At 43.2% G+C, this 27,958-nt stretch overlaps 1 protein-coding gene across 2 annotated transcripts; it reads left to right on the forward strand.

The window, feature by feature from the left end:
* The first annotated feature begins 2,965 nt into the window (after nucleotides 1–2,965).
* LOC135507798 (SLAM family member 5-like) lies at nucleotides 2,966–26,675 on the forward strand. Of its 2 annotated transcripts, none has more exons than XM_064927462.1 (6): nucleotides 2,966–3,121; nucleotides 19,468–19,782; nucleotides 19,888–20,169; nucleotides 20,293–20,413; nucleotides 21,757–21,827; nucleotides 22,508–22,633. In XM_064927462.1, the coding sequence occupies exons 1-5, from the start codon at nucleotides 3,052–3,054 to the stop codon at nucleotides 21,806–21,808; spliced, it is 840 nt and encodes a 279-aa protein (XP_064783534.1). In that variant the 5' UTR covers nucleotides 2,966–3,051; the 3' UTR covers nucleotides 21,809–21,827; nucleotides 22,508–22,633. The 2 variants fall into 2 exon arrangements, with proteins under 2 accessions (XP_064783534.1, XP_064783535.1); XM_064927463.1 differs by having other exon boundaries at nucleotides 2,967–3,121; nucleotides 20,293–20,409; nucleotides 22,508–26,675.
* The last annotated feature ends 1,283 nt before the right edge of the window (nucleotides 26,676–27,958 follow it).

Raw genomic sequence — 27,958 nt, forward strand, 5'->3', positions numbered from 1 at the left:
CACCCTGGATGGTTCCGACCTAGAATATGTGGACATCTATAAGTACCTAGGTGTCTGGCTAGACTTTAAACTCTCCTTCCAGACTCATATCAAACATCTCCAATCTAAAATCAAATCTAGAGTCGGCTTTCTATTCCGCAACAAAGCCTCCTTCACTCACGCCGCCAAACTTACACTAGTAAAACTGACTATCCTACTGATCCTTGACTTCGGAGATGTCATCTACAAAATAGCGTCCAATACTCTACTCAGCAAACTGGATGCAGTTTATCACAGTGCCATCCATTTTGTTACTAAAGCACCTTATACCCCCCACCACTGCGACCTGCATGCTCTAGTCGGCTGGCCCTCGCTACATATTCGCCGCCAGACCCACTGGCTCCAGGTCATCTACAAGTCCATGCTAGGTAAAGCTCTTCCTTATCTCAGTTCACTGGTCACGATGGCAACACCCACTCGTAGCACGTGCTCCAGCAGGTGTATCTCACTGATCATCCCTAAAGCCAACACCTCATTTGGCCGCCTTTCGTTCCAGTTCTCTGCTGCCTGTGACTGGAACGAATTGCAAAAATCGCTGAAGTTGGAGACTTTTATCTCCCTCACCAACTTCAAACATCTGCTATCTGAGCAGCTAACCGATCGCTGCAGCTGTACATAGTCAATCGTTAAATAGCCCACCCAATTTTACCTACCTCATCACCATACTGTTTATATTTATTTACTTTTCTGCTCTTTTGCACACCAATATCTCTACCTGTACATGACCATCTGATCATTTATCACTCCAGTGTTAATCTGCAAAATTGTAATTATTTTCCTACCTCCTGATGCCTTTTGCACACAATGTATATAGACTCTCTTTTTTTCTACCGTGTTATTGACTTGTTAATTGTTTACTCCCTGTGTAACTCTGTTGTCTGTTCACACTGCTATGCTTTATCTTGGCCAGGTCGCAGTTGCAAATGAGAACTTGTTCTCAACTAGCCTACCTGGTTAAATAAAGGTGAAATAAAATAAATAAAAAACATACACAATCCTTGTCTCAATTGTCTCAAAGCTTAAAAATCCTTCTTTAACCCGTCTCCTCCCCTTCATCTACACTAATTGCAGTGGATTTAACAGGTGACCATGATATCAATAAGGGATTATAGCTTTCACCTGGATTCACCTGGTCTGTCTGTCATGGAAAGAGCAGGTTTTCCTAATGTTTTGCACACTCAGCGTATATACCATAATAGAACATAGAAGGCTACCATACAAGATGATGCAAACTGTAAACAGTCGACCATGAAATTCTACATTTACTCCACTAGAAGGTAGTCTTTAACAACCTACAGTACAGTACTCTGGTTCATCACTACGCAACAAATCTCCTAACCGCTCCCTATCTCAAGAGCGATGAGTATTATAGTCTAATGAGCTGATGGCAATAATGGATTATATGATTTCTCACACAGCGTCTCATTTACATTTAAGTCATTTAGCAGACGCTCTTATCCAGAGCGACTTACAAATTGGTGAATTCACCTTCTGACATCAGTGGAACAGCCACTTTACAATAGTGCATCTAAATCATTTAAGGGGGGGGAGGGGTGAGAAGGATTACTTTATCCTATCCTAGGTATTCCTTGAAGAGGTGGGGTTTCAGGTGTCTCCGGAAGGTGGTGATTGACTCCGCTGTCCTGGCGTCGTGAGGGAGTTTGTTCCACCATTGGGGGGCCAGAGCAGCGAACAGTTTTGACTGGGCTGAGCGGGAACTGTACTTCCTCAGTGGTAGGGAGGCGAGCAGGCCAGAGGTGGATGAACGCAGTGCCCTTGTTTGGGTGTAGGGCCTGATCAGAGCCTGGAGGTACTGCGGTGCCGTTCCCCTCACAGCTCCGTAGGCAAGCACCATGGTCTTGTAGCGGATGCGAGCTTCAACTGGAAGCCAGTGGAGAGAGCGAAGGAGCGGGGTGACGTGAGAGAACTTGGGAAGGTTGAACACCAGACGGGCTGCGGCGTTCTGGATGAGTTGTAGGGGTTTAATGGCACAGGCAGGGAGCCCAGCCAACAGCGAGTTGCAGTAATCCAGACGGGAGATGACAAGTGCCTGGATTAGGACCTGCGCCGCTTCCTGTGTGAGGCAGGGTCGTACTCTGCGGATGTTGTAGAGCATGAACCTACAGGAACGGGCCACCGCCTTGATGTTAGTTGAGAACGACAGGGTGTTGTCCAAGATCACGCCAAGGTTCTTAGCGCTCTGGGAGGAGGACACAATGGAGTTGTCAACCGTGATGGCGAGATCATGGAACGGGCAGTCCTTCCCCGGGAGGAAGAGCAGCTCCGTCTTGCCGAGGTTCAGCTTGAGGTGGTGATCCGTCATCCACACTGATATGTCTGCCAGACATGCAGAGATGCGATTCGCCACCTGGTCATCAGAAGGGGGAAAGGAGAAGATGAATTGTGTGTGTCGTCTGCATAGCAATGATAGGAGAGACCATGTGAGGTTATGACAGAGCCAAGTGACTTGGTGTATAGCGAGAATAGGAGAGGGCCTAGAACAGAGCCCTGGGGGACACCAGTGGTGAGAGCGCGTGGCGAGGAGACAGATTCTCGCCACGCCACCTGGTAGGAGCGACCTGTCAGGTAGGACGCAATCCAAGCGTGGGCCGCGCCGGAGATGCCCAACTCGGAGAGGGTGGAGAGGAGGATCTGATGGTTCACAGTATCGAAGGCAGCCGATAGGTCTAGAAGGATGAGAGCAGAGGAGAGAGAGTTATCCAAGGTCTCCATCTCCACAGGGTGTTGTGATGTTGATGGTAATGTTGTGATTACTCACAGGGTTGGCAACCAGTCTTCTCTCTCTAGTACCGGAGGGATGGTGATGAGATCGGGGTGTAATCATTAGTCCAAACAGTTGCAACTGAAACGACAGGTTCTATTGGACAAATTCAGGTCGGTCCCTCCCCCATTTTGTTTGCTTCTCTTTCTTTAGAAACTTTTGCAACAAAAACGTCACACCTTTCAGGTTGTTCACAGTGGACAGGATTGAACAGCTCGAGCTTTAGAACAATGAACCATTTGTTTGGATGGAGAAGGCTTGCCAGCCTGATGTTAATGCTGCTATATTTCATCATTGATGGTATGTTTCTTTTGTTACTGATTTGCTGTGTATGTGGGAGATAATAGATAAGTAGCCTAAACTTTACTTGTTTTAAATGTTCAATGTTTGAATTAATAACTTTAGAAACATATTTTTGTATGTTTTGTTGTGGCTCCTGAATAAGGGAGCCTAGGCTACCAGTTGTAGTGCATGGAGCGCAGACCAAATGTGAATTCCCCAAATTGCATTCCCAATCCCCCCTTCCCACCCCCTTATTAAATATGGTAAAATGTGTAAAGGCTAAATAATTTAAACAGTGCCACATTGAAACCTAGCCTGTCGCTAACACTCAAAATAACATTCCTCTCTCGAGAGGAACATACCCTCCTGTATCCTGTCCGAGCATTTGATAAATATTTACAGTAAGGGATAGATAACGACAGAGAGTAGGTTGTATAACTGAGCTCTTTCATGGGAAGAAAGAGGTGGAGGCTATAAAAGTTTGCAATCTCAACACCAACTACAGAGTATGCCAATACTTTGATGCATAGACTAATTTATATGACAGATTAATGATCTTTTGGAAACAACAGACTGACAACCTTACCTAATAATGTGACTGTAGCAAGTCATATGAAACTAATTTGCATGACTATTTGCATTTTTTCCCAACTGTCAGAGCTCACAGGCTCACTGTGTTAAGACTCACAGTGCCTAATGACTATAGATATGAGAATAAAATACGCACCTTTATGGTGTTGGGACTTCCCTCAACCATGTTGGGAATTCCCTCAACCATGTTGAATCATTGAAGGGCAATGGACATGGCTTCATCCCCAAAATGAAGAAATCCTTTCACGGATATATCAACATCTAAAAGTCACGAGGTAAAATTAACATTCCAACTCAGTGATGTACTTTATTTAAGCTACATTCGATCGGCACATTAGATTGTTCTTCTCTAAACAGGAAACGTTGGTGTTTTCCTGTGATTACGTGGTTAGTGGCTGTCTTTACCCTGAAATACATAAATGACAAAATACACCCATCAAAAGAAAAATACAAAATGCAAGAAGAAAGATAGAAAAACACAGTCGTAAAAAATAAAGACATTCATCAGTAAAAAGTTCCTTACTCAGCTTTCTGAATTGCTCTAGAGGCACCAAAACATAACATTTTTCAGAACATTTTGAAAATTGTTCCACAAATAAGGTGCAAAAAAGCTTAAAGCTGTTTTAGCTAACTCAGTAGAGACCAATGGAATTTCCTGGGTTTACCATCCCTGAGAGCGGGTGTGGTAACTCCTATGTCTGAAGTTTAGTAATGATATTAGGTACAGTGGGACCTTTTGTAAAAGGGCTTTAAAAATGAAAACATAGTGATGTTTCAACCTACGTGACATCAAACGAGAGCCAACCAACTTTCTGGGAGAGAAGGCAGTGATTGGTACTAAAATTGCGCTATGATAAACTGCATCTAACGGCTTTAATAAAGTGTCAGTTGCGTTCATACAGACGAAGTCGCCATAGTCTAGGACCGATAGGAACGTCGACTGAATAATCTGCTTTCTACTTTTTAGCGAAAGGCAGGACCTATTTCTATGGAAGAGCAAATTTTTATTCTCGGCTTCTTAACGAAATCGTCACTACGCTTTTTAAAACACCCTTAACAAGTCGTTTTGCCTGCCCCCTGTTCTAGTAATTCACTTTTGTTACTTTGACACTGTCTGCATCTGGGTCTTCTCCTGAAATGTTAATTCACCTGTATTTGGGGAGTTTCTCCCTCTCTTCTCTGCAGATCCTCTCAAGCTCTGTCAGGTTGGATGGTGAGCACTCCTGCACAGCTATTTTCAGGCCTCTCCAGAGATGTTCGATCGGGTTCAAGTCTGGGCTCTGGCTGGGCCACTCAAGGACATTCAGAGACTTGTCCCGAAGCCACTCCTGCTTTGTCTTGGCCGTGTGCTTACAGTCATTGTCCTGTTGGAAGGTGAACCTTCACCCCAGTCTGAGGTCCTGAGCGCTCTGGAGCAGGTTCTCATCAAGGATCTCTCTGTACTTTGCTCCGTTCATATTTCCCTCGATCCTGACTAGTCTCCCAGTCCCTGCCGCTGAAAAATGTACTGTCATGTACCATTTACTGAGGAGTGGCTTCTGTCTGGCCATTCTACCATAAAGGCCTAATTGGTGGTGTGCTGCAGAGATGGCTGTTCTTTTGGAAGGTTCTCTCATCTCCACAGAGGAACTCTAGAGCTCTCTGAGTAACCATTGGGTTCTTGGTCACCAAGCTGATTCCCTTCTCCCCCGATTGCTCAGTTTGGCAAGGGCGGCCAGCTCTAGGAAGTCTTGGTGGTTCCAAACTTCTTCCATTTAAGAATGTGTGTTCTTGGGGACCACTGTTTTCTTGGGGACCTTCAATTCTGCAGAAAAGTTGTGGTACCCTTCCCCGGATCTGTGCCTCGACATAATCCTGTCTCGGAGCTCTACGGACAATTCCTTCAACCTCAAGTTGCTCTGACATGCACTATCAACTGTGGGACCTTATATTGTCAGGTGTGTGCCCTTCAAAATCATGTCCAATCAACTGAATTTACCACAGGTGGACTCCAATCAAGTTGTAGAAACATCTCAAGGATGATCAATGGAAACAGGATGTAACTGACAGTTAGACTTACAGGTTATGTCGTTGTCTTTTGTTTGAATTGTTTACGTGTCCGCTGTGCGGGGGAAATGATAATACAAGCGGAACTACGTAGCTAATACTGTTGTAACAGGGATCCTTATTGTAGCAACACACTGTTGGAGGGAAGGCAATCCTGCGCTGCTCGTTAGCTAAGTTTTCATGTCATCGGGTGTAGTGTAGTGGGTCCTGTGTGGCTCAGTCGGTAGAGCATGGCGCTTGCAACGCCAAGCGTCGTGGGTTCGATTCCCGCTAGGGCCACCCATATGTAAAAGTAGTGGCCCCAGCCGACTTGTAAGTCGCTTTGGACAAAAGCGTCTGCTAAATGGGATATATTATTATTATTATATTAGTTCATAAAGGTTGAAGAGTGTATGTTAGGATGAAGTGTGAATTCATGCCAGGAATAATACGTGTGAAGTTTGAGTTCCTCCCTTCTGTATAAGCAGCCAATGAGGTATTTTTTCCTTTATTCATGTGTTTAATCTGAACCCGTTATAACGCCGGTTAAACTGTTATGCATGTAAGCACTTCAGAGTTATACCAAGCTAATAAGTCACTCGTAAGATAAGGTTGTAAGAGTGTGCTTAACTGTATTTTTCATTTACTTTATAGTTCTCACGGAAGGTGATAATTCTGACTAAAACTACAGAATAAAGCCGCCAGTTAAAATCAAGGAACGGTTGTGCTCGTGGTTACTGAAGGGAGCTACACAGGATGGACCTGAGCTCAATTTCGAGTCTCAGAGCAAAGGGTCTGAATACTTATGTAAATAAGGTATTTCTGTTTTTTACATTTAAAAAATGTGCAAAAATTACCACAGACCTGTTTCCACTTTGTCATTATGTGGTATTGTGTGTAGATTGCTTAGGAAATAGTTTTATTTCATCCATTTTAGAATACGGGTGTAACACAACAAAATGTGGAAATAGTCAAGGGGTCTGAATACTGCACTGTACTTAGTTTTACCTGCATTCAATACTGCATTCAATACTAATCTCAGGTCAATAAGGTTTTTCTGTAATACAATGAAGGCAGACTGTAGTTCAGATGGTGCCTGTTCAACCGTGGGGCAATAGCATACACAACAGTATCATCAGCATACAAGTGCAGGTACATTTCTTTTACAGACAAGGCGATTTTGTTAATGTCAACAACAAAAAGTAGAGGACCCAAAATCGACCCCTGCAGGACACCTTTCGTAATATCCAGGAAACGTGATTTAACACCGTTAGTAGATACACGTTGAGTTTAATCTTTTAAGTAATTTTTAAAACAGCTACATGCAGCCTGGTTGAGGTCACTTGAGGACAGCCTTTGAATTAGTAGTGAGTGATCAACAGTATCAAAATCCTTTGACGAAGAACGCGAAGAAGGCGGCTCAATGTTGCCCTTTCATCCACATAATTAACCAGATCATTTATAACTAGGGATGCAGCAGAGAGAGTGCTTTGACCTGGTCTAAAACCCGACTGATGTACATTTAGAAAACATGTCAAAGATAAGAAAGATCTTAATCAAGGATTCTAATATTTTAGCTAGGCAAGAAAGTTTAGAAGCAGGCCGATAATTATTTAGGTCACAAGGGTCACCACTTTGCTGAAGAGGGAGTACATGGGCCGCCTTCCAAACCCTGGGAATAGTACCAGATATAATCATCCAGTTAAAAATATGGGTTAATTATTCAGCAATCAGGGGGCAGAGACCTGGAGCAAAAATAGATCAAACATATCAGCCCCAGCGGTAATTTTTACGTCTGAAGCAAGGCATCTAGCACATCACAGATAGTAAATTTGCTGATATGAAAACAAAGATTCACTAGAAGATGACATACACTTCCGGCGCCGACAGAGCGCCGACAGAGATGGCGCCGACAGAGATGGCCACCTCGCTTCGTGTTCCTAGGAAACTATGCAGTTTTTTGTTTTTTTACGTGTTATTTCTTACATTTGTACCCCAGGTCATCTTAGGTTTCATTACATACAGTCGAGAAGAACTACTGTATATAAGATCAGCGTCAACTCACCATCAGTACGACCAAGAATATGTTTTTCGCGACGCAGATCCTGTGTTCTGCCTTACTAACAGGACAACGGAATGGATCGCATGCAGCGACCCAAAAAAACAACTCCGAAAAAGAGGGAAACGAGGCGGTCTTCTGGTCAGACTCCGGAGACGGGCACATCGTGCCCCACTTCCTAGCATTCTTCTTGCCAATGTCTAGTCTCTTGACAACAAGGTTGATGAAATCCGAGCAAGGGTAGCATTCCAGAGGGACATCAGAGACTGTAACGTTCTGTGCTTCACGGAAACATGGCTCACTGGAGAGACGCTATCCGAAGCGGTGCAGCCAACGGGTTTCTCCATGCATCGCGCCGACAGAAACAAACACCTTTCTGGTAAGAAGAGTGGTGGGGGTGTATGCCTTATGGCTAACGAGGCATGGTGCGATAAAAGAAACATACAGGAACTCAAATCCTTCTGTTCACCTGATTTAGAATTCCTCACAATCAAATGTAGACCGCATTATCTACCAGGAGAATTCTCTTCGAATATAATCACAGCCGTATATATCCCCCCCCCAAGCAGACACATCGATGGCTCTGAACGAACTTTATTTAACTCTTTGCAAACTGGAAACCATTTATCCGGAGGCTGCATTCATTGTTGCTGGGGATTTTAACAAGGCTAATCTGAAAACAAGACTCCCTAAATTTTATCAGCATATCGATTGCGCAAGCAGTGGTGGAAAAACCTTGGATCACTGTTACTCTAACTTCCGTGACGCATATAAGGCCCTGCCCCGCCCCCCTTTCGGAAAAGCTGACCACGACTCCATTTTGCTGATACCTGCCTACAGACAAAAACTAAAACAAGAAGCTCCCATGCTGAGGTCTGTCCAACGCTGGTCCGACCAAGCTGACTCCACACTCCAAGACTGCTTCCATCACGTGGACTGGGACATGTTTCGTATTGCGTCAGATAACAACATTGACGAATACGCTGATTCGGTGTGCGAGTTCATTAGAACGTGCGTTGAAGATGTCGTTCCCATAGCAACGATTAAAACATTCCCTAACCAGAAACCGCTGATTGATGGCAGCATTCGCGTGAAACTGAAAGCGCGAACCACTGCTTTTAATCAGGACAAGGTGTCTGGTAACATGACTGAATACAAACAGTGCAGCTATTCCCTCCGTAAGGCTATCAAACAAGCTAAGCGCCAGTACAGAGACAAAGTAGAATCTCAATTCAACGGCTCAGACACAAGAGGCATGTGGCAGGGTCTGCAGTTAATCACGGACTACAGGAAGAAATCCAGCCCAGTCACGGACCAGGATGTCTTGCTCCCAGGCAGACTAAATAACTTTTTTGCCCGCTTTGAGGACAATACAGTGCCACTGACACGGCCTGCAACGGAAACATGCGGTCTCTCCTTCACTGCAGCCGAGGTGAGTAAAACATTTAAACGTGTTAACCCTCGCAAGGCTGCAGGCCCAGACGGCATCCCCAGCCGCGCCCTCAGAGCATGCGCAGACCAGCTGGCTGGTGTGTTTACGGACATATTCAATCAATCCCTATACCAGTCTGCTGTTCCCACATGCTTCAAGAGGGCCACCATTGTTCCTGTTCCCAAGAAAGCTAAGGTAACTGAGCTAAACGACTACCGCCCCGTAGCACTCACTTTTGTCATCATGAAGTGCTTTGAGAGACTAGTCAAGGACCATATCACCTCCACCCTACCTGACACCCTAGACCCACTCCAATTTGCTTACCGCCCAAATAGGTCCACAGACGATGCAATCTCAACCACAATGCACACTGCCCTAACCCATCTGGACAAGAGGAATACCTATTTGAGAATGCTGTTCATCGACTACAGCTCGGCATTCAACACCATAGTACCCTCCAAGCTTGTCATCAAGCTCGAGACCCTGGGTCTCGACCCCGCCCTGTGCAACTGGGTACTGGACTTCCTGACGGGCCGCCCCCAGGTGGTGAGGGTAGGTAACAACATCTCCTCCCCGCTGATCCTCAACACTGGGGCCCCACAAGGGTGCGTTCTGAGCCCTCTCCTGTACTCCCTGTTCACCCACGACTGCGTGGCCACACACGCCTCCAACTCAATCATCAAGTTTGCGGACGACACAACAGTGGTAGCCTTGATTACCAACAACGACGAGACGGCCTACAGGGAGGAGGTGAGGGCCCTCGGAGTGTGGTGTCAGGAAAATAACCTCACACTCAACGTCAACAAAACTAAGGAGATGATTGTGGACTTCAGGAAACAGCAGAGGGAACACCCCCCTATCCACATCGATGGAACAGTAGTGGAGAGGGTAGTAAGTTTTAAGTTCCTCGGCATACACATCACAGACAAACTGAATTGGTCCACTCACACAGACAGCATCGTGAAGAAGGCGCAGCAGCGCCTCTTCAACCTCAGGAGGCTGAAGAAATTCGGCTTGTCACCAAAAGCACTCACAAACTTCTACAGATGCACAATCAAGAGCATCCTGGCGGGCTGTATCACCGCCTGGTACGGCAACTGCTCCGCCCTCAACCGTAAGGCTCTCCAGAGGGTAGTGAGGTCTGCACAACGCATCACCGGGGGCAAACTACCTGCCCTTCAGGACACCTACACCACCCGATGTTACAGGAAGGCCATAAAGATCATCAAGGACATCAACCACCCGAGCCACTGCCTGTTCACCCCGCTATCATCCAGAAGGTGAGGTCAGTACAGGTGCATCAAAGCTGGGACCGAGAGACTGAAAAACAGCTTCTATCTCAAGGCCATCAGACTGTTAAACAGCCACCACTAACATTGAGTGGCTGCTGCCAACACACTGACACTGACTCAACTCCAGCCACTTTAATAATGGGAATTGATGGGAAATTATGTAAATATATCACTAGCCACTTTAAACAATGCTACCTTATATAATGTTACTTACCCTACATTATTCATCTCATATGCATACGTATATACTGTACTCTAGATCATCGACTGCATCCTTATGTAATACATGTATCACTAGCCACTTTAACTATGCCACTTTGTTTACATACTCATCTCATATGTATATACTGTACTCGATACCATCTACTGTATCTTGCCTATGCTGCTCTGTACCATCACTCATTCATATATCCTTATGTACATATTCTTTATCCCCTTACACTGTGTATAAGACTGTAGTTTAGGAATTGTTAGTTAGATTACTTGTTGGTTATTACTGCATTGTCGGAACTAGAAGCACAAGCATTTCACTACACTCGCATTAACATCTGCTAACCATGTGTATGTGACAAATACAATTTGATTTGATTTGATGTTAATCATCGAGTCATCTAGAGGCTGGCATTGGGGAAAAGCAGTTCATTGACTTTAAACCACAGTTTCTCTCAAATAAAAAGCCTGCCTAGATACAATTATGATTAAACCATCACTTTTCCCCTTCTCAGTTATGATGCCACAGTCAGACATAACTTGCTTAGACAGGGAAGAAGAGGCATTTGTACGCTTTAGTGCATTTACTGTTCTCCCAACTTTTTAAGGATCACCAGCCGATTCAGAGATAAAGCTTAAAAAGTAGCTTGATTTAGCTTCCTTAAATGATATAGTAGATATGTTTCTCAATGGTCTTCAAAATGAACAGGGTCCGTTTCCTTGCCTTGGATCAGGCCTGATTTTTCACCTGATTGAGCTCAGAAGAAAACCAAGGGTTGGATCTATCTTTCACTCTGAATTGTTTAAAAGGGGCGTGTTTATCTGCCAGAAAAATAAATATGGAGGATACATTTTTACAGGAGACAGTGGCTAAATCAAGACCAGAACATGTCACGACCCTTGAGGAGAGAACTTTTAAAAATGTATTTATTTAATTAAACGAGGATTAGTATTTTGCTGTTTCGTATCTCCTATACATACTATGTGAGATGATCACGTTGTCGTGGAAATTCAACACCATGTCATGGTAATGACCACCAGGGACACCTTGAAGTCAATATGAAATGAATAATTCTTTGTTATCAGCACGGTGGAGAGGCTCCAACCAACTCAATACACCAAGTACACATATCGATCAGGAACTCCAACTGGGATTTACATTCTAAAATACACACACAAGGGATCTGTAGACTCAGCGGTGACTAAATCTCTCAATGCTTAACCATTGTTTACATAGGTTACATAGCTCTCACCACAATCGGGTTGCAGTGACTGTCCCTGAGACGAGTCAATACACCAAGCCTGTAGTTTAAGAGCTTCTAAACTTGTCAAACAAAAAAAAATAAACGGACATTCTCCCTCAAAGCTCTTATCCTTTAACAAACCAAGGGCCTGTCATCACTCCTGCTATTGAAATGGGTGGGAGTAGAGTATTATCTGGCCTAGCAAAAGACAGTGGGCCTGTGTGTTAGTATAATGCAAACAGTGCATGGTCCATCCCACCTAGAAATCATATTGACTTTCACAGGGAAGAGACTACACATGTTGTAACAGTTTCACACCAACGCTGATAAGAATGAGATTGGGGCAAGGTTAGCCCAAGATACATTCTAGTGGCTCTCCTCTCGTTTTAGGGCATCGCTCTGTCACTCCTTCTCGCCTTTCCAAATCATAATTAGAACAAAATCAATGAATGAATTATCCAACCCTAATTTAGAATCACTCGAAGAACCTCAACTTAGCACAAACCGACACTTGCAGAATATACATTTATGTTGACAGACAGTATATCCATTTTATAATTCTAGCCTTAACTTTTTTCGGCCCCCATTTGTGGTAATGACAGACTGGTATCTCAATGCATTCTTAGTCTAAATTACTATAACATCCACAGTGTACAGACCCTCCCCAATCGATATCCCAAATAAACAATTTGACAAATCTAAATCAATTACAGGTACGGTTGACGACCCCCTTCCTTCACGCCACTCATCCTTCTGGCGTGTCTTAATCGGCTTCTTCAGATAGCTTTACAATTAGTCTTCCCAATAGCACATACAGTGCCTTGCGAAAGTATTCGGCCCCCTTGAACTTTGCAACCTTTTGCCACATTTCAGGCTTCAAACATAAAGATATAAAACTGTATTTTTTGTGAAGAATCAACAACAAGTGGGACACAATCATGAAGTGGAACGACATTTATTGGATATTTCAAAAAAATTTAACAAATCAATAACTGAAAAATTGGGCGTGCAGAATTATTCAGCCCCTTTACTTTCAGTGCAGCAAACTCTCTCCAGAAGTTCAGTGAGGATCTCTGAATGATCCAATGTTGACCTAAATGACTAATGATGATAAATACAATCCACCTGTGTGTAATCAAATCTCCGTATAAATGCACCTGCACTGTGATAGTCTCAGAGGTCCCTTAAAAGCGCAGAGAGCATCATGAAGAACAAGGAACACACCAGGCAGGTCCGAGATACTGTTGTGAAGAAGTTTAAAGCCGGATTTGGATACAAAAAGATTTCCCAAGCTTTAAACATCCCAAGGAGCACTGTGCAAGCGATAATATTGAAATGGAAGGAGTATCAGACCACTGCAAATCTACCAAGACCTGGCCGTCCCTCTAAACTTTCAGTTCATACAAGGAGAAGACTGATCAGAGATGCAGCCAAGAGGCCCATGATCACTCTGGATGAACTGCAGAGATCTACAGCTGAGGTGGGAGACTCTGTCCATAGGACAACAATCAGTCGTATATTGCACAAATCTGGCCTTTATGGAAGAGTGGCAAGAAGAAAGCCATTTCTTAAAGATATCCATAAAAAGTGTTGTTTAAAGTTTGCCACACGCCACCTGGGAGACACACCAAACATGTGGAAGAAGGTGCTCTGGTCAGATGAAACCAAAATTGAACTTTTTGGCAACAATGCAAAACGTTATGTTTGGCGTAGAAGCATCACAGCTCATCACCCTGAACACACCATCCCCTCTGTCAAACATGGTGGTGGCAGCATCATGGTTTGGGCCTGCTTTTCTTCAGCAGGGACAGGGAAGATGGTTAAAATTGATGGGAAGATGGATGGAGCCAAATACAGAACCATTCTGGAAGAAAACCTGATGGAGTCTGCAAAAGACCTGAGACTGAGACGGAGATTTGTCTTCCAACAAGACAATGATCCAAAACATAAAGCAAAATCTACAATGGAATGGTTCAAAAATAAACATATCCAGGTGTTAGAATGGCCAAGTCAAAGTCCAGACCTGAATCCAATCGAGAATCTGTGGAAAGAACTGAAAACTGCTGTTCACAAATGCTCTCCATCCAACCTCATTGAGCTCGAGCTGTTTTGCAAGGAGGAATGGGAAAAAATTTCAGTCTCTCGATGTGCAAAACTGATAGAGACATACCCCAAGCGACTTACAGCTGTAATCGCAGCAAAAGGTGGCGCTACAAAGTATTAACTTAAGGGGGCTGAATAATTTTGCACGCCCAATTTTTCAGTTTTTGATTTGTTAAAAAAGTTTGAAATATCCAATAAATGTCGTTCCACTTCATGATTGTGTCCCACTTGTTGTTGATTCTTCACAAAAAATACAGTTTTATATCTTTATGTTTTAAGCCTGAAATGTGGCAAAAGGTCGCAAAGTTCAAGGGGGCCGAATACTTTCGCAAGGCACTGTATGTTCAAAGTGGATGGCCCTTGATAATGTCCCCATTTCAATATCTGGGGAATAATCTGATTTTCCCAGCAGACAAATCTCTCACCTGAGCCGCCATCCCACCATCATTTGCGGTCCATTATGTCCATTTTTCCAACCAGTACACCAGAAGCATGAAAGAAGTTTGGACGGGATCTCTTTGCATGCTCACTCCACGTGGACTCATGTCACATTCCTGAGAGAAAAGGCATGAGAAAAAAGGCAGTTGATAGCCTCAACTGGCTGCTGTGTACAGGTTGCTGGCTCGGATTCAGGTTTCAGGTGGTGAAGGATCATCGTGAACGCCATTATCGCCCTTACTTGAGCCGGTTAGAGGGGGTGAGGTTCATACCGTTCTTGGCCAAATGATCCCTTCCGTGCATCTAGATACCATCTGTTGTCACCTTCGCAATCACCTCGATAGAGTACAAACCAGGACAACATCTTAGTTCAGGTCATTTCTGATTCAGGAAATCCAGACAAACTATTCACTAAATGACAGCAATACACTTCTTCATATAAAACTAGAGGTGGGGAAAACTTCAATCAACACCATAGTGCCCTCAAAGCTCATCACTAAGCTGAAGACCCTGGGACTAAACACCTCCCTCTGCAACTGGATCCTGGACTTCCTGACAGGCTGCCCTCAGGTGTTAAGGGTAGGTAACAACACATCTGCCACACTGATCCTCAACACTGGGGCCCCTCAGGGGTGCATGCTCAGTCCCCTCCTGTACTCCCTGTTACCAATGACTGCATGGCCAGGCACAACTCCAACACCATCATTAAGTTTGCCAATGACACAACAGTGGTAGGCCTGATCACTGACAACAATGAGACAGCCTATAGGGAGGAGGTCAGAGACCAGGCAGTGTGGTCCCAGGATAACAACCTCTCCCTCATCGTGAGCAAGACAAAGGAGATTATTGTGGACTACAGGAAAAGGAGGACCAAGCATGCCCCCATTCTCATCGACGGGGCTGTAGTGGAGCAGGTTGAGATGCTCAGTCTTCGAACGCATGGCCCCAGTGTACATCACTGGGGCCAAGCTTTCTGCCATCTAGGACCTCTATACCAGGCAGTGTCAGTGGAAGGCGCTAAAAATTCAGCCACCCTAGTCATAGACTGTTATCTGTGCTACCGCACAGCAAGCAGTACCGAAGTGCCAAGTCTAGGTCCAAAAGGCTTCTTAACAGCTTCTTGCTACATGCCATAAGATTCCTGAACCACCCCCCCCCCCCTCCCAACCCCTATTTTACACTGCAGCTACTCTCTGTTTATTATCTATGCATAGTCACTTTACCTGTACTTACATGTATATATTACCTAAATTACCTTGACAAACCTGTGCCCCGCACATTGACTCTGTACTGGTACCCCCTGTATATAACCTCGCTACTGTTATTTTATTGTTGCTCTTCAATTATTTACTATTTTTCTATTTTCTTATTTTTCTTTGGTTTATTTTAGTAAATACTTTGTTACATAATTTTTTTTATAGCTTATGGTTTATTCGCCGTTAGTCAGCACCACTACATAAAATTATTTTCTCTGGGTGTGCGCCAGCTCATGTTTTTTATTCAAGTAAATACTTTCTTAACATTTATGTTTCTTAAAACTGCATTGTTGATTAAGGGCTTGTAAGTCAGCATTTCACTTCAAGGTCTACACCTGTTGTTTTCGGCGCATGTGACAAAGAAAATGTGATTTGTTTTGGTAGGGGCTGGAGATATCCGTGTCTGGATCAGCTGAGATGAGATTGGCCTCCTCTCTCTCCTTGGAGATACGGGGAGGTGGGGGGGGGCTTGGTGGCTGACCTGGTTTGATTGTGGAACTCTGCCTAACGTGGCGTTCTTCAGGTCCTTAGCAAAGATTCTGACTCCCTCGTGGTCCAGTTGCACATGGTCATACAAGTGTTCACATGTCAGGGTGTGGTGGTGAGAGACGCTGACATTTGGTAGTGAGGAGCAGCTCCATGTTGATTTCTTGGTAGACATTTTGGATAATTTGCCGGGGGAGATCTTTCCTTGGTAGAAGGGTGGATAGAATCACGTTTCTCCTTGGGACCAGGGTGTGTGCTTTCTCTGCCACCTTTCTCACTTCCTCTGCCACTCTTTCACCTTTGTGCGCAGGTCATTTGTCCCAGTATGTATGACAAGGTTGTCAGGATTTTCCAGCTTGAGTTGATAGAGCAGTTGTAGTGCACTAGTTGTCAGTTATGGTACACCAGCATTTAGCCATCTGGTATCTGGGGGAATTCTCCTATCTTCCAGATACTTCCTATTAGAGTCTATCAGAACTGGAGTTTTGGGAGGTATCCTATGTTGAACTGGATCCTGTCCTCGGGAGGTGTTCGGCTGAACATGGTCAGACTGCTGGGAGGTTGGTGAGGCAGGGTAGGGTGTGGCAGACTGGGAGGTTGGCAGGTCAAAGTGGACCGTGGAAAATGTAAAAACAATGTTGTAGAAAAATAATGTAGTTACACTCCTGGGCCTACCCACCCAAGCAAAATAGCCTTCCTTTTCCCAGTGCAATTTCACTTTCACTTTTAGAAATCCAAAGACCCCTATCAGGTCTACATTGATCTGACAATTGTAAGAATTATAAGAGTCACGAGTAGACCTTTAGCGTTACTGACAACTATTCTGTTCGCTGCAGTGAAAAGTATTAATTTCAGTGCAAACATATTTTACCACATAGGCCTGCATGTGAGACAGGACTCCTGTATGCATGGAAGACTGTGTGGGGCTGCTTCACATATTAATATGATTTGAACTTACAGCTGCAGGAGGATGACTGCCCGCTAGCCCCTGGTCTTCTTCCATAACATCATTGATGTGTCCTCATACAATGTCTTCGTGATATGGAACAAGATCAACCCTACCTGGATGGCTGATAAGTGGAACAAGAGGAGGGTGTTCCTGGAGCAGCTGGGAAAGGCACTTGTAACCCCATACATTCAAAGAAGGGAGCGCCTCCCCCGCACAGCAGCCTCTGCAGCTCTTGTGAAAGCTGTTCAAGGGGCTGAATATTGTCCTGATTCGCCTGAGGCTAAAGCTGGGGCAGGCAAGAGGAGGAAATACCAAATTCTGTCCCCCCAAAAAAGGACTGTAAAACAAATACTATGTGCTACACATGTTAGAAATACATCTGCAAAGTGATGTAAATTGATTGATTTATGTTCTTCAAGTTTTTGTTTTGTATTTATCTTATTTTGTTCGTATTAATTGTTGTTGTTTATACACCTTGTGGGTGGGGGAAATGGTTTACCAATATGGGAGTAGACTAGTATTTTGTACTTGAATTCCTCATTGTACAGTATGTAAGAATATATCATTTTGTTGGCAAAAAAGTTCAAGACTGTTATTGTTTCTCTTCAATAAAAATGCTTTCAAAACTACTTTCTGCATGTTTCTGCTACTATCTTAGGCTATACGTGTGCTATCTCTTGCTAAAAAAAATATGTTTACACCTATGCAGTACTTTTAGCAATAATAATAATAATAATAATAATAATAACAAACCTCTACTTTGGTAAGGAAAACAACTATGACAGGTGTTTTGTAATAAAAACGAGTGGTGTCAACTGATTAAATGCAGTATTTCTACATTGTGAAGAGGGAAAACTCAGATATTCACAAGGTTTGACATGAATGACAGGTTGTTTCTTCATTCAAAATAGATTTAGGGTTTAAAATTCAATTAAGCTGCTTTATTTTAGGGGTTCAGTGAAGGCGTACCCTTAAGGGGAGTATACAGAATGTTAAGACTATACACAAGGGTTAATTAAGCAGTGTTTTGGGGGGGGGGGGGTCTGTACTTTACTTTACTATTTATCTTTTGACAACTTTTACTTTTACTCCACTACATTCCTAAAGAAAATATACTCCATACATTTCCCTGGCACCCAAAAGTACTCATTACATTTTGAATGCTTAGCAGGACAAATAAATGGTCCAATTCACACACTTGTTAAGAGGAAATGCCTGGATGTCCCTACTGCCTCTGATCTGGCGGACTCACTAAACACAAATGTTTAGTTTGTAAATGATGTGTGAGTGTTGGAGTGTGCCACTAGCTATCCGTAAATTTAAAAAAACAAGACAATCTGGTTTGAAATGACTTATACTTTTACTTTTGATACTTAAGTATATTTAAAACTTTTATATTTAAAAGTACTTTTAGACTTTTACTCCAGTAGTATTTCACTGGGTGACTTTCACTTTTACTTGAGCCATTTTTAATTAAGGTATATCTTTACTTTTACTCACGTATGACAATTGGGTACTTTTCTCACCACTGATTATTGATATACATTACTTCTGTTTAGAAGAAAATTACATTTGAGTAATTTAGCAGACACTTTTCAACAGTCTACAGCTGCTTATAATCACAATATTTTTGCAGTGTCCATATGTACAGAATTCCTCCCTCTTCCCTAATGCTAGTAGGACAACCATCATGCCCCTCATCTCTTTTTCTGTGTTGTCAACACAAAGCCTTGTTTCAACAAATAACACATAGGCTAACGCCTACATTAGTCCTCTGTCATGCTGCAATGTTCCCCTGACCCTGAAATTCAAAGAATGCAATCTAGGCTATTTTAGAGGCTGCCGTGTAAAATTATGTTAGGTGGTAATGAAATATCTCTGTAAAGTCGTGTGCTTTTTCAGTGATATCCTTGACTTTTATTTTGGAGAAAAAACAAACAGTCAATTGGGGAAGAACTTCCCTCACTCAGAGAATCCATTTCCATGTGAACTTAATTTCTGACAAAATATTAAACTACTAGTCCTAACAATTATTTCCTGACCCCAACCATCACATTAGGCCTGTAAATAACTAAGAAGGACTGTGATACTCAAGTCAGTAGTGTCATTCCAGGCGACTACATTGCAGCAATTTTTTTTACTAATGATTGTATGTCATTGTCATCTTCAATGACATGTTAAACACTTATCCAGGTGTTGTGAGATTTAGTGTGCGACTGTTTTACTGCCCCGCTGGAATGCAGTCGTTGTGTTGATATTGACTATCTCTCTTTCCACAGTACTCTGTGCTTCCCAACCAACAGTTCAGTCTGAGACTCCGCGGGTGAATGGCATCGTGGGACAGTCTTTCTCTTTTCCAGAGAGGGTGATCAAGTCTGGCAATTTACTTTACGGAGACCTTGGCAGTATTGCAAATGTGTACCCTGGTAAAGAAGGCAAAATCACCCTTGAGAAGAGATTTGAAAATCGTATCCACTTAAACAGTGTTACAAGATACTTCACTCTGTCAGACCTTCAGATAGACGATGCTGGGGTTTATACTGTGGAGAATACAGATGGAGGGGAAAAAAACAAATTTGAGCTCACTGTATACAGTAAGTGTGTGTGCGTGCGTGCGTGCGTGCGTGCGTGTGTGCTGTATATTACAAAAACATTAGAAATAGGTTCCATTTCCAATTTATTCCAAATTTTTCTTCCAGATGTTGTTTCCAAACCTCAGGTGACAGAATGTGACAGCAGCTCCTGTCGTGTGGTGTGTTCTGTGGACAACGAAAAAGAGGTGACCTTGACCTTGTACAGGGGAGAGGACATACTAAACCAGACCAGCAGTCCTGATCTCACCACTGATCTATCTCTCCGTTTGGAGGTAGAGGGAAAGAACTACAACTCCACCTACAGCTGTGTGGCTGCTAACCCTATCAGTAATGAGACAGTTCCTGTCCCAAAATGTTGCAGCAAAGATGGTCATCCCAAGGAGACAGGTAAGAGCAATATTGAATTAAAGTCATCCAGAAAAGAGCAATTACCAAGTGAAAGTGAAATGTCATTGAGCTCATTCAAAACATATTTTACTAAAAATAATTTCCTTGTGTCATTTATTTCAGACCGTGATGAGAGGGGTCGGGGAATTCTTATTCTTGCTGTATTCTGCGTTTTGGTTGCCTTGGGGCTGGTTGGACTTGCAATCTATCTAAGGAAGAGAAGAAATGGACAACCAAAAGGCAGGTATTTATCTTTTACAGGTATGAGGTCACCCCCCAAAGTGCTTAGCCTTTTTCATGTATTTTTTTATTATTCTTTTTTTAAATCAAGCGTAGTGTTTTGGAAAAGGTAGGAAATGTTTGCTTGAACACAGGATGCAGGTCAAATAAAGTGGCACATCTTCCACACTTCCTCTGCTTGTCCCGACAGTGTCATTATTCCAGACAGTTTCTCTAAATATTGAAAAAACAGAAGGCACGCACACACACACACACACTCTCTCTCTCTCTCTCTCTCTCTCTCTCTCTCTCTCTCTCTCTCTCTCTCTCTCTCTCTCTCTCTCTCTGACAATGATTACCTGAATAGCTTTTCTGACACCAAAAAGGCTGCAAGCACAGAGACCGGTCCCATAGTAGACGGGTACCCATTGTAGACGGGTACCCATAGTAGACCGGTACCCATCGTAGACGGGTACCCATAGAAGACCGGTACCCATAGAAGACGGGTACCCAGAGTAGACCGGTACCCATAATAGACCGGTACCCATAGTAGACCGTTACCCATAGTAGACCGGTACCCAGAGTAGACCGGTACCCATCGTAGACCGGTACCCATAGAAGACCGGTACCCATAGTAGACCGGTACCCATAGTAGACCGGTACCCATAGTAGACCGTTACCCATAGTAGACCGTTACCCATAGTAGACCGGTACCCATAGTAGACCGTTACCCATAGTAGACCGGTACCCACAGTAGACCGTTACCCATAGTAGACCGGTACCCATAGTAGACCGTTACCCATAGTAGACCGGTACCCATAGTAGACCGGTACCCATAGTAGACCGGTACCCATAGTAGACCGTTACCCATAGTAGACCGGTACCCATAGTAGACCGGTACCCATAGTAGACCGTTACCCATAATAGACCGGTACCCATAGTAGACCGTTACCCATAATAGACCGGTACCCATAGTAGACCGTTACCCATAATAGACCGGTACCCATAGTAGACCGGTACCCATAGTAGGCCGGTACCCATAGTAGACCGGTACCCATAGTAGACCGGTACCCATAGTAGACCGTTACCCATAGTAGACCGGTACCCATAGGAGACCGGTACCCATAGAAGACCGGTACCCATAGTAGACCGGTACCCATAGTAGACCGTTACCCATAGTAGACCGTTACCCATAATAGACCGGTACCCATAGTAGACCGGTACCCATAGTAGACCGGTACCCATAGTACCAAATGAGACCTGAATTTTTACAGAACCTGTCCTGGGCGGTGAGCATCTATATGTCTCTGTCAGTTAGTCACTCCTCACCTTAGGACAATATTAACTTTCCTTTATTTCTCTTCATAGATTCATCTCAAAAAGTGCAAGTGGACATAGTGTATGCAGCGATAACTCCTAAACAACAAGCAGATAATCAGGTTAGTAAAAAAAAAAGCTACAGACTGAGAGACAAGAGAGCAGCATTTGCAGCCCTCGTGGCGACAGCTGTAGGCTTTAGCTCTGCGCCAGTGGATTAATGTGGTGTTGAGATGCACAGACCACATGAGCGTGATACGCAGCCTGAAGTCATTGCAACCAGTTTTGCCCGTATGATATGGTTGGGTTGCACAATGAGAAGCCACACAGCACAAATGGAATATAGTAATGACTTTGATCTTCACATAGTCTTTGTCAGTATTTGCAAAGTCTGTGGGCTTTTAAAGCTCGGCCTCGTGGTTCCTCCCGCTAGCTATAGGAATGGTCCTAGGTGTGTTGTGTTGACTGTTGAGTTACTTACTGCAGAACAAACAGGATAGACAAGAGAGCATGTCCTGTTTCTAATAAAGCACAAGACATTTTTTTCTGTTTGTTACTTTCCTACCCCTTTAATCTCCCCTCTCTCTGTCCTGTCCTTCTCCCTCCCTCCCTCCCTCCCTCCCTCCCTCCCTCCCTCCCTCCCTACACTTACTTCCCTCCCACTCCCTTTCCCTGTCCCTCCATCCCTCCCACTCCCTCCCGTACCTCCCTCCCTCCCACTCCCTCCCTCCCTCCCTCCCACTCCCTTTCCCTGTCCCTCTCCGTCCTTCCCCCCCCTACCTCCCTCCCTCTCCCTGCCTAGGAGGTGCGTACAGGTGTACCAGAACTGGATTCACTTAGAGACAAACAAAAACTGACATCAGTTTATGATACACTACAATCCCATCGCATGGCTGCCAGCGGGGATGTTGACACAGCATGAAGGAGCGAAATGGGAAGTCACTGAGAAACCGACATGATAATTCACATCCTGGAGAGGACGGCATATCATGAAGAGGATGTTGAAACAAACTGAAAGTAAAAAACTATTCGCCCAGAAAACCTTTTAGAGGCACAGTTGTTATGGGAGAAAATTCCCCTGAAACTTTTGCGCTGATGTTATATTTTCAGTCTTTCTTTGTAGGTCGTTCTCACAGACCTTCTGCCAAACAGGGGTCTTGATGACATCCACTGGTACGGACCAGTTCAATAACTACGCATTGAGTTAGTAGCAGGATCTGTATAATCCTTCTTTTCAAGTGCCTTTTGTCCCAAATCCCAATTTATAGGTTAAAACAAATGGAACCTGTCTTTTAATCCAATTCCCTAGTGTGTTTGCTATGCTACTGCTGGGCCAAAGCTTATTTTCAGTACTGACTGTTCTGTTGTTTAAATGTAGGTCCCTCCCCTATATCTTTTTGCAGATGGTAATTGTTTCGCTTGCCAGAGGATAGCAGCTGTGTACGTATTATAAAAAGAGCAGGCGTTTGAGACAAAGACACCTATTCCTTAGAAGCAATGGCTGTTAGGCTGCTTTTGGAAAACAAAAGTTCCATAGATGTATTTTTTCCTTTCACCATGTATGTTGTATTGAAACATTTCTGAGGGTCGATTTGCCATTTGATCTTCAGCGACATTTTCCTCTTCTTAGCGTTTTTCACAAGATGGAGGTCTGGGCTAAATTGTAACTCTTAATCAGCTCATTTTGTTTATTATGATGGACCATCTATTGGTTATCCTGATCTAGGTGTTTTTTTATGTTTTCATTTAACCTTTATTTAACTAGGCAAGTCAGTTAAGAACACATTCTAATTTACAATGACGGCCTACCAAAAGGCAAAAGGCCTCCTGCGGGGACGGGGGCTGGGATTAAAAATAAAAATATAGGACAAAACACATCATGACAAGTGAGACACCACACCACTACATAAAGAGAGACCGAAGACGACAACATAGCATGGCAGCATTACATGACAACACAACATGATAGCAACACCACATGACAACAACATGGTAGCAACACAACGTGGCAGCTGCACAACATGGTAGCAGCACAAAACATGGTACCAATATTATTGGGCACAGACAGCAGCACAAAGGCAAGAAGGTAGAGACAACAATACATCACACAAAGCAGCCACAACTGTCAGTAAGAGTGTCCATGATTGAATCTTTGAATGAAGAGATAAAACTGCCCAGTTTGAGTGTTTTTGCAGCTCGCTCCAGTCGCTAGCTGCAGCGAACTGAAACGTGATAGGGATGTGTGTGCTTTGGGGACCTTTAACAGAATGTGAGAATGTGGAGGATGAGGAATGCAGTAGGTATCTCAGATAGGGGGAAGTGAGGCCTAAGAGGGTTTTATAAATAGGCATCTACCAGTGGTTCGTGTGATGGGTCTACAGAGATGACCAGTTTACAGAGGAGTAGAGTGCAGTGATGTGTCCTATGAGGAGCATTGGTGGCAAATCTGATGGCCGCTGGTAAAGAACATCTAGCCGCTCGAGAGCATCCTTACCTGCCGATCTATAAATGAAGTCTCTGTAATCTAGCATGGGTAGGATGGTCATCTGAATCAGGGTTAGTTTGGCAGCTGGGGTGAAAGAGGAGTGATTACGATAGAGGAAACCAAGTCTAAATTTAACCTTAGCCTGCAGCTTTGATATCTGCTGAGAGAAGGACAGTGTACCATCTAGCCATACTCCCAAGTACTTGTATGAGTTGACTACCTCAAGCTCTAAACCCTCAGAGGTAGTAATCACACCTGTGGGGAGAAGGGCATTCTTCTTACCAAACCACGACCTTTGTTTTGGAGGTGTTCAGAACACGGTTAAGTGCAGAGAAATATGGAACGCCGTTTGGTTCTTTACGTGTCAAAAAGATACACGTAAAATAACACAACTCTATTATAGAATGTTGTGTGTGATGAATTTGAACGTGCAAGCTAAGCGCCACCACCACTAACAGTGGCACTGTCAAAGCTGTACAAAAAGTCTGCAAACAAGCACACACTGGCCACGAACGATGTGTTTACAATACTTCGTTGGTAATAAGGCGTTATTTGTTCGACCTCAACATCTTTGGTATCTAACCCTAACCCTAACCCAATACAACTTGTCGTTTTGCTGTGTTTTTGGGAAAGAACATTGTTTGCATCAAATCCATCAGCTAGCTAACCTTTTTGCGACCAGCACTGTCCAGAGCTTGGGGAAGGGCAGGTGGGCGAGACAACTTTGCCAGCATCATAGCGATATGTATCGTTTAATTGTTGTGACATATTAAATACGAGTGATAGTGTAATCAATGTGTAATAACTACGTTAAAAAATGTATGAACGCGCTCAATTATTATGTGACGTGCAGTCATATTCAGGTCCCGATTGGTCAACCAGCTTATTTGACACGTCAAATAGTGTTATTTGACGTGTATCTTTTTTGACACGTAAAGACCCAAACGGCGTTCCATAGAGAAAGCTTGTTGGACACTAAGAAAACTTTGGTGTAGAGCGTTTAACACAAAATCCGGGGAGGGGCCAGCTGAGTAAAAGATTGTATCATCTGCATATACATGGATGAGAGGGCTTCTTCCTGCCTGAGCTATGTTGTTGATGTAAATTGAGAAGAGCGTGGTGCCTAGGATCGAGCCTTGGGGTACTCCCTTGGTGACAGGCAGTGGCTGAGACAGCAGATGTTGTGACTTTATACACTGCACTCTTTGAGAGAGGTAGTTAGTAAACCAGGCCAAAGACCCCCTCAGAGACACGAATACTCCTTACCCGGCCCACAAGAATGGAATGTTCTACAGTACCAAAAGCTTTGGCCTAGTCAAAAAAAATAGCAACACAACATATGTAGCACATCATCCCTTCAAAATATAATCACTCCCTCCTGCAGACTCCTGCTGCAACTCCTGCAGACACCATACACTCTCCTTCTATCAGAGCATTTTGTGGTCCACCTACATTAGTGCAACCTTTGTATGGATCTGTGCCTGCAAAGATCACTGTCACCCAAAAATATAAAATCTGTCGATACCATAGTGAGTTGTTGCACTGTAGGCCATTTCAATTTTATGCCACTCAATTTCTGAGTAGTTACTGAGACTGAATATGAAGATATAATTCACTTTTCACTATTTTAAAATAACTTCGTGACTTATTCAAACCGATAAAAATAAACATGTTGCACTGATCTTCAATATATTAAGTCAAAGGCTTACCCATACCTTTCCTTTAAAGTCATACATTGTGTATATTTCCTGATGTTTAACAGTCATCAATACATCTATAACCATGCTTGCAATATATGCATGTTTTACATACCCTATCACAACCCAAAATATGATTACTCTATTCTCCATTTTTGCTTTTGTTGTCATTTAGATCTTTGTAAACAAAGTATTTATTGCTTCAGAATACCTGTGTAGACTGCCATTCCTTGAAGCCAAAGCTGTCTCTATGAGTTTGAGAGGGGAAACATTTCTCCAGAGACATTTCTCCAGAAACACAACTTCAGATTGTGGTTTTAATAATGTAGCCTACTTCTAGGGTCAAATAGGAGGGATCACTGTAGTTGTTTGGTGGATTCTCTATTTTAGAGACTTTAAGTGTGTGTGACCTTTTGTCATGTCACTTTGCATGCCAGGCAGCTGTACATTTGTAAACGATAATGACTGCTAACAGTGATTTACTCATTTGTATTTAAAAATCCTATACAATTTCAAGCATTGTTTAGAGAAAACGTTGGCCTTTTCTTCCAATCCTTTCCCCCCATCTAGTGGTTGAACATTTTTCTATTTCAGTATACTGTACATATTGCACAAAGTTTTGTTCTGAGACAGCGTACTGTAAATTGTGTAAGTGTAGCTTAAATCATGTGCAACCAAAATGTAATCTAACCTTTCTATGCTTTGGACTGTGATCCCGCATGTTTGTGCCATTTGTGCCATTTATTGTAACGTTATTGTGAGTAACAATTAAAACAGTTGTGTCATGACATTGCCCTCTTTGGGTACAGCAAGCCCATCCCCCTCTCCCTGCCTCCCCCTGACTCCTTCAACTAGGCTGCTGTGGTCAGAGAGAGGTCGTAAATTCCTGAGAAGACCCTGCCTCATGGCCACACAGTATAAGAGACAGGGTGATTTTTCATAGAGAACAAAGGAATTTCTTCCACCTCACAGAACTCCGAACAAATGTCATGTTCTGGACAAGGTATAAAAGATTGGTGAAGAATCCAGCTACGAATTGGTCCATTTGTCACAACTTGGGGAAGCTCATGGGAGACGGTGTGGCCACATTGCCATAACACTGTTTATATAATAGCCTCAGATATTAGGTTTACATCTAATTGTTGTATAAGATGAATGAGTGAGTATGATACTGTTTGTAAAATTGTGTGATGTAATTTTGGACTGCTTTAATGAAGGAAACTTCAATTCCCTTTTGAGTTGAACTAAATCAGAGGACAGCCCCTGAGTCCAGTTAGGGTCAGGCATCCTGGGACAGCCCTTTTCTGCAATTCCCAATAAAACCCAACATAGAGATAGACAGAGGACTCTTCTTTGTATCTGTGCCATTATAGAATCTGTAACAGCATGGGTAGCCTCATTGAAGCTATTTCCATTTTAAATTAGCCAGTCTTCTTCTTCATTAGCTGATTAGTCCCATCTCATTAGAATCCCCACCCAGTTGACTACCTTAAAATGGTTGAACCCCTCAATGGTATTGGCCACGCTAAAACAACATATATCCAAGATGAGTCCTCTATCTATCTCTATGACAACAAGCACAACTCTGATATAAAGTCGTTTTTTTGTTGTTGCCGAAATGCCATGTGCATTCATAACAACCTAACCATTATGAAACTTCTATTAGTTCAAGTAAGTCTCACGTAGCAAATTAGTAATTACATTTTTTGTTGACCAAATTCAAAACTCATTGACCTCAACACAAAATGTTCTCACTTCGTGGGCTTATTTTCGTGGACAGATTTTGTGGGTGGAGTAAACCTCTTGTTTTGTCTCTTCCTCTATAGAGCAATTAAAATAAATTCCATTAAGTTATTAAACCGAAGAGTTTCAATGAATCGGACAGGTCACTCTTCCAGATACCAAAGAATATATCACTTTTCTCTGGAAAAAAATGTCACATACCCTTTTAACCTTAGTGCTTAGAATAGCCAATTAATTATACTTTTTTTTTTAAGACCTCAGGCCAGGGTCAACTTGTGGGTTAACCTAATGTATTCAGGGAACCGTAGCATTTTTCCAATATTGAATG

Source organism: Oncorhynchus masou, chromosome 21, assembly GCF_036934945.1.
Source record: "Oncorhynchus masou masou isolate Uvic2021 chromosome 21, UVic_Omas_1.1, whole genome shotgun sequence".
NCBI classification, from domain to species: Eukaryota; Metazoa; Chordata; class Actinopteri; order Salmoniformes; family Salmonidae; genus Oncorhynchus; species Oncorhynchus masou.

What these genes read in the sequence shown, in the direction of transcription:
- LOC135507798 (XM_064927463.1), top strand. Translation starts at nt 3,052, where the DNA reads ATGAACCATTTGTTTGGATGGAGAAGGCTTGCCAGCCTGATGTTAATG. An exon ending in GCTATATTTCATCATTGATG is followed by an intron (nt 3,122 to 19,467) that starts GTATGTTTCTTT and finishes CTCTTTCCACAG; the next exon opens with TACTCTGTGCTTCCCAACCA. An exon ending in AAGAAATGGACAACCAAAAG is followed by an intron (nt 20,410 to 21,756) that starts GCAGGTATTTAT and finishes TTCTCTTCATAG; the next exon opens with ATTCATCTCAAAAAGTGCAA.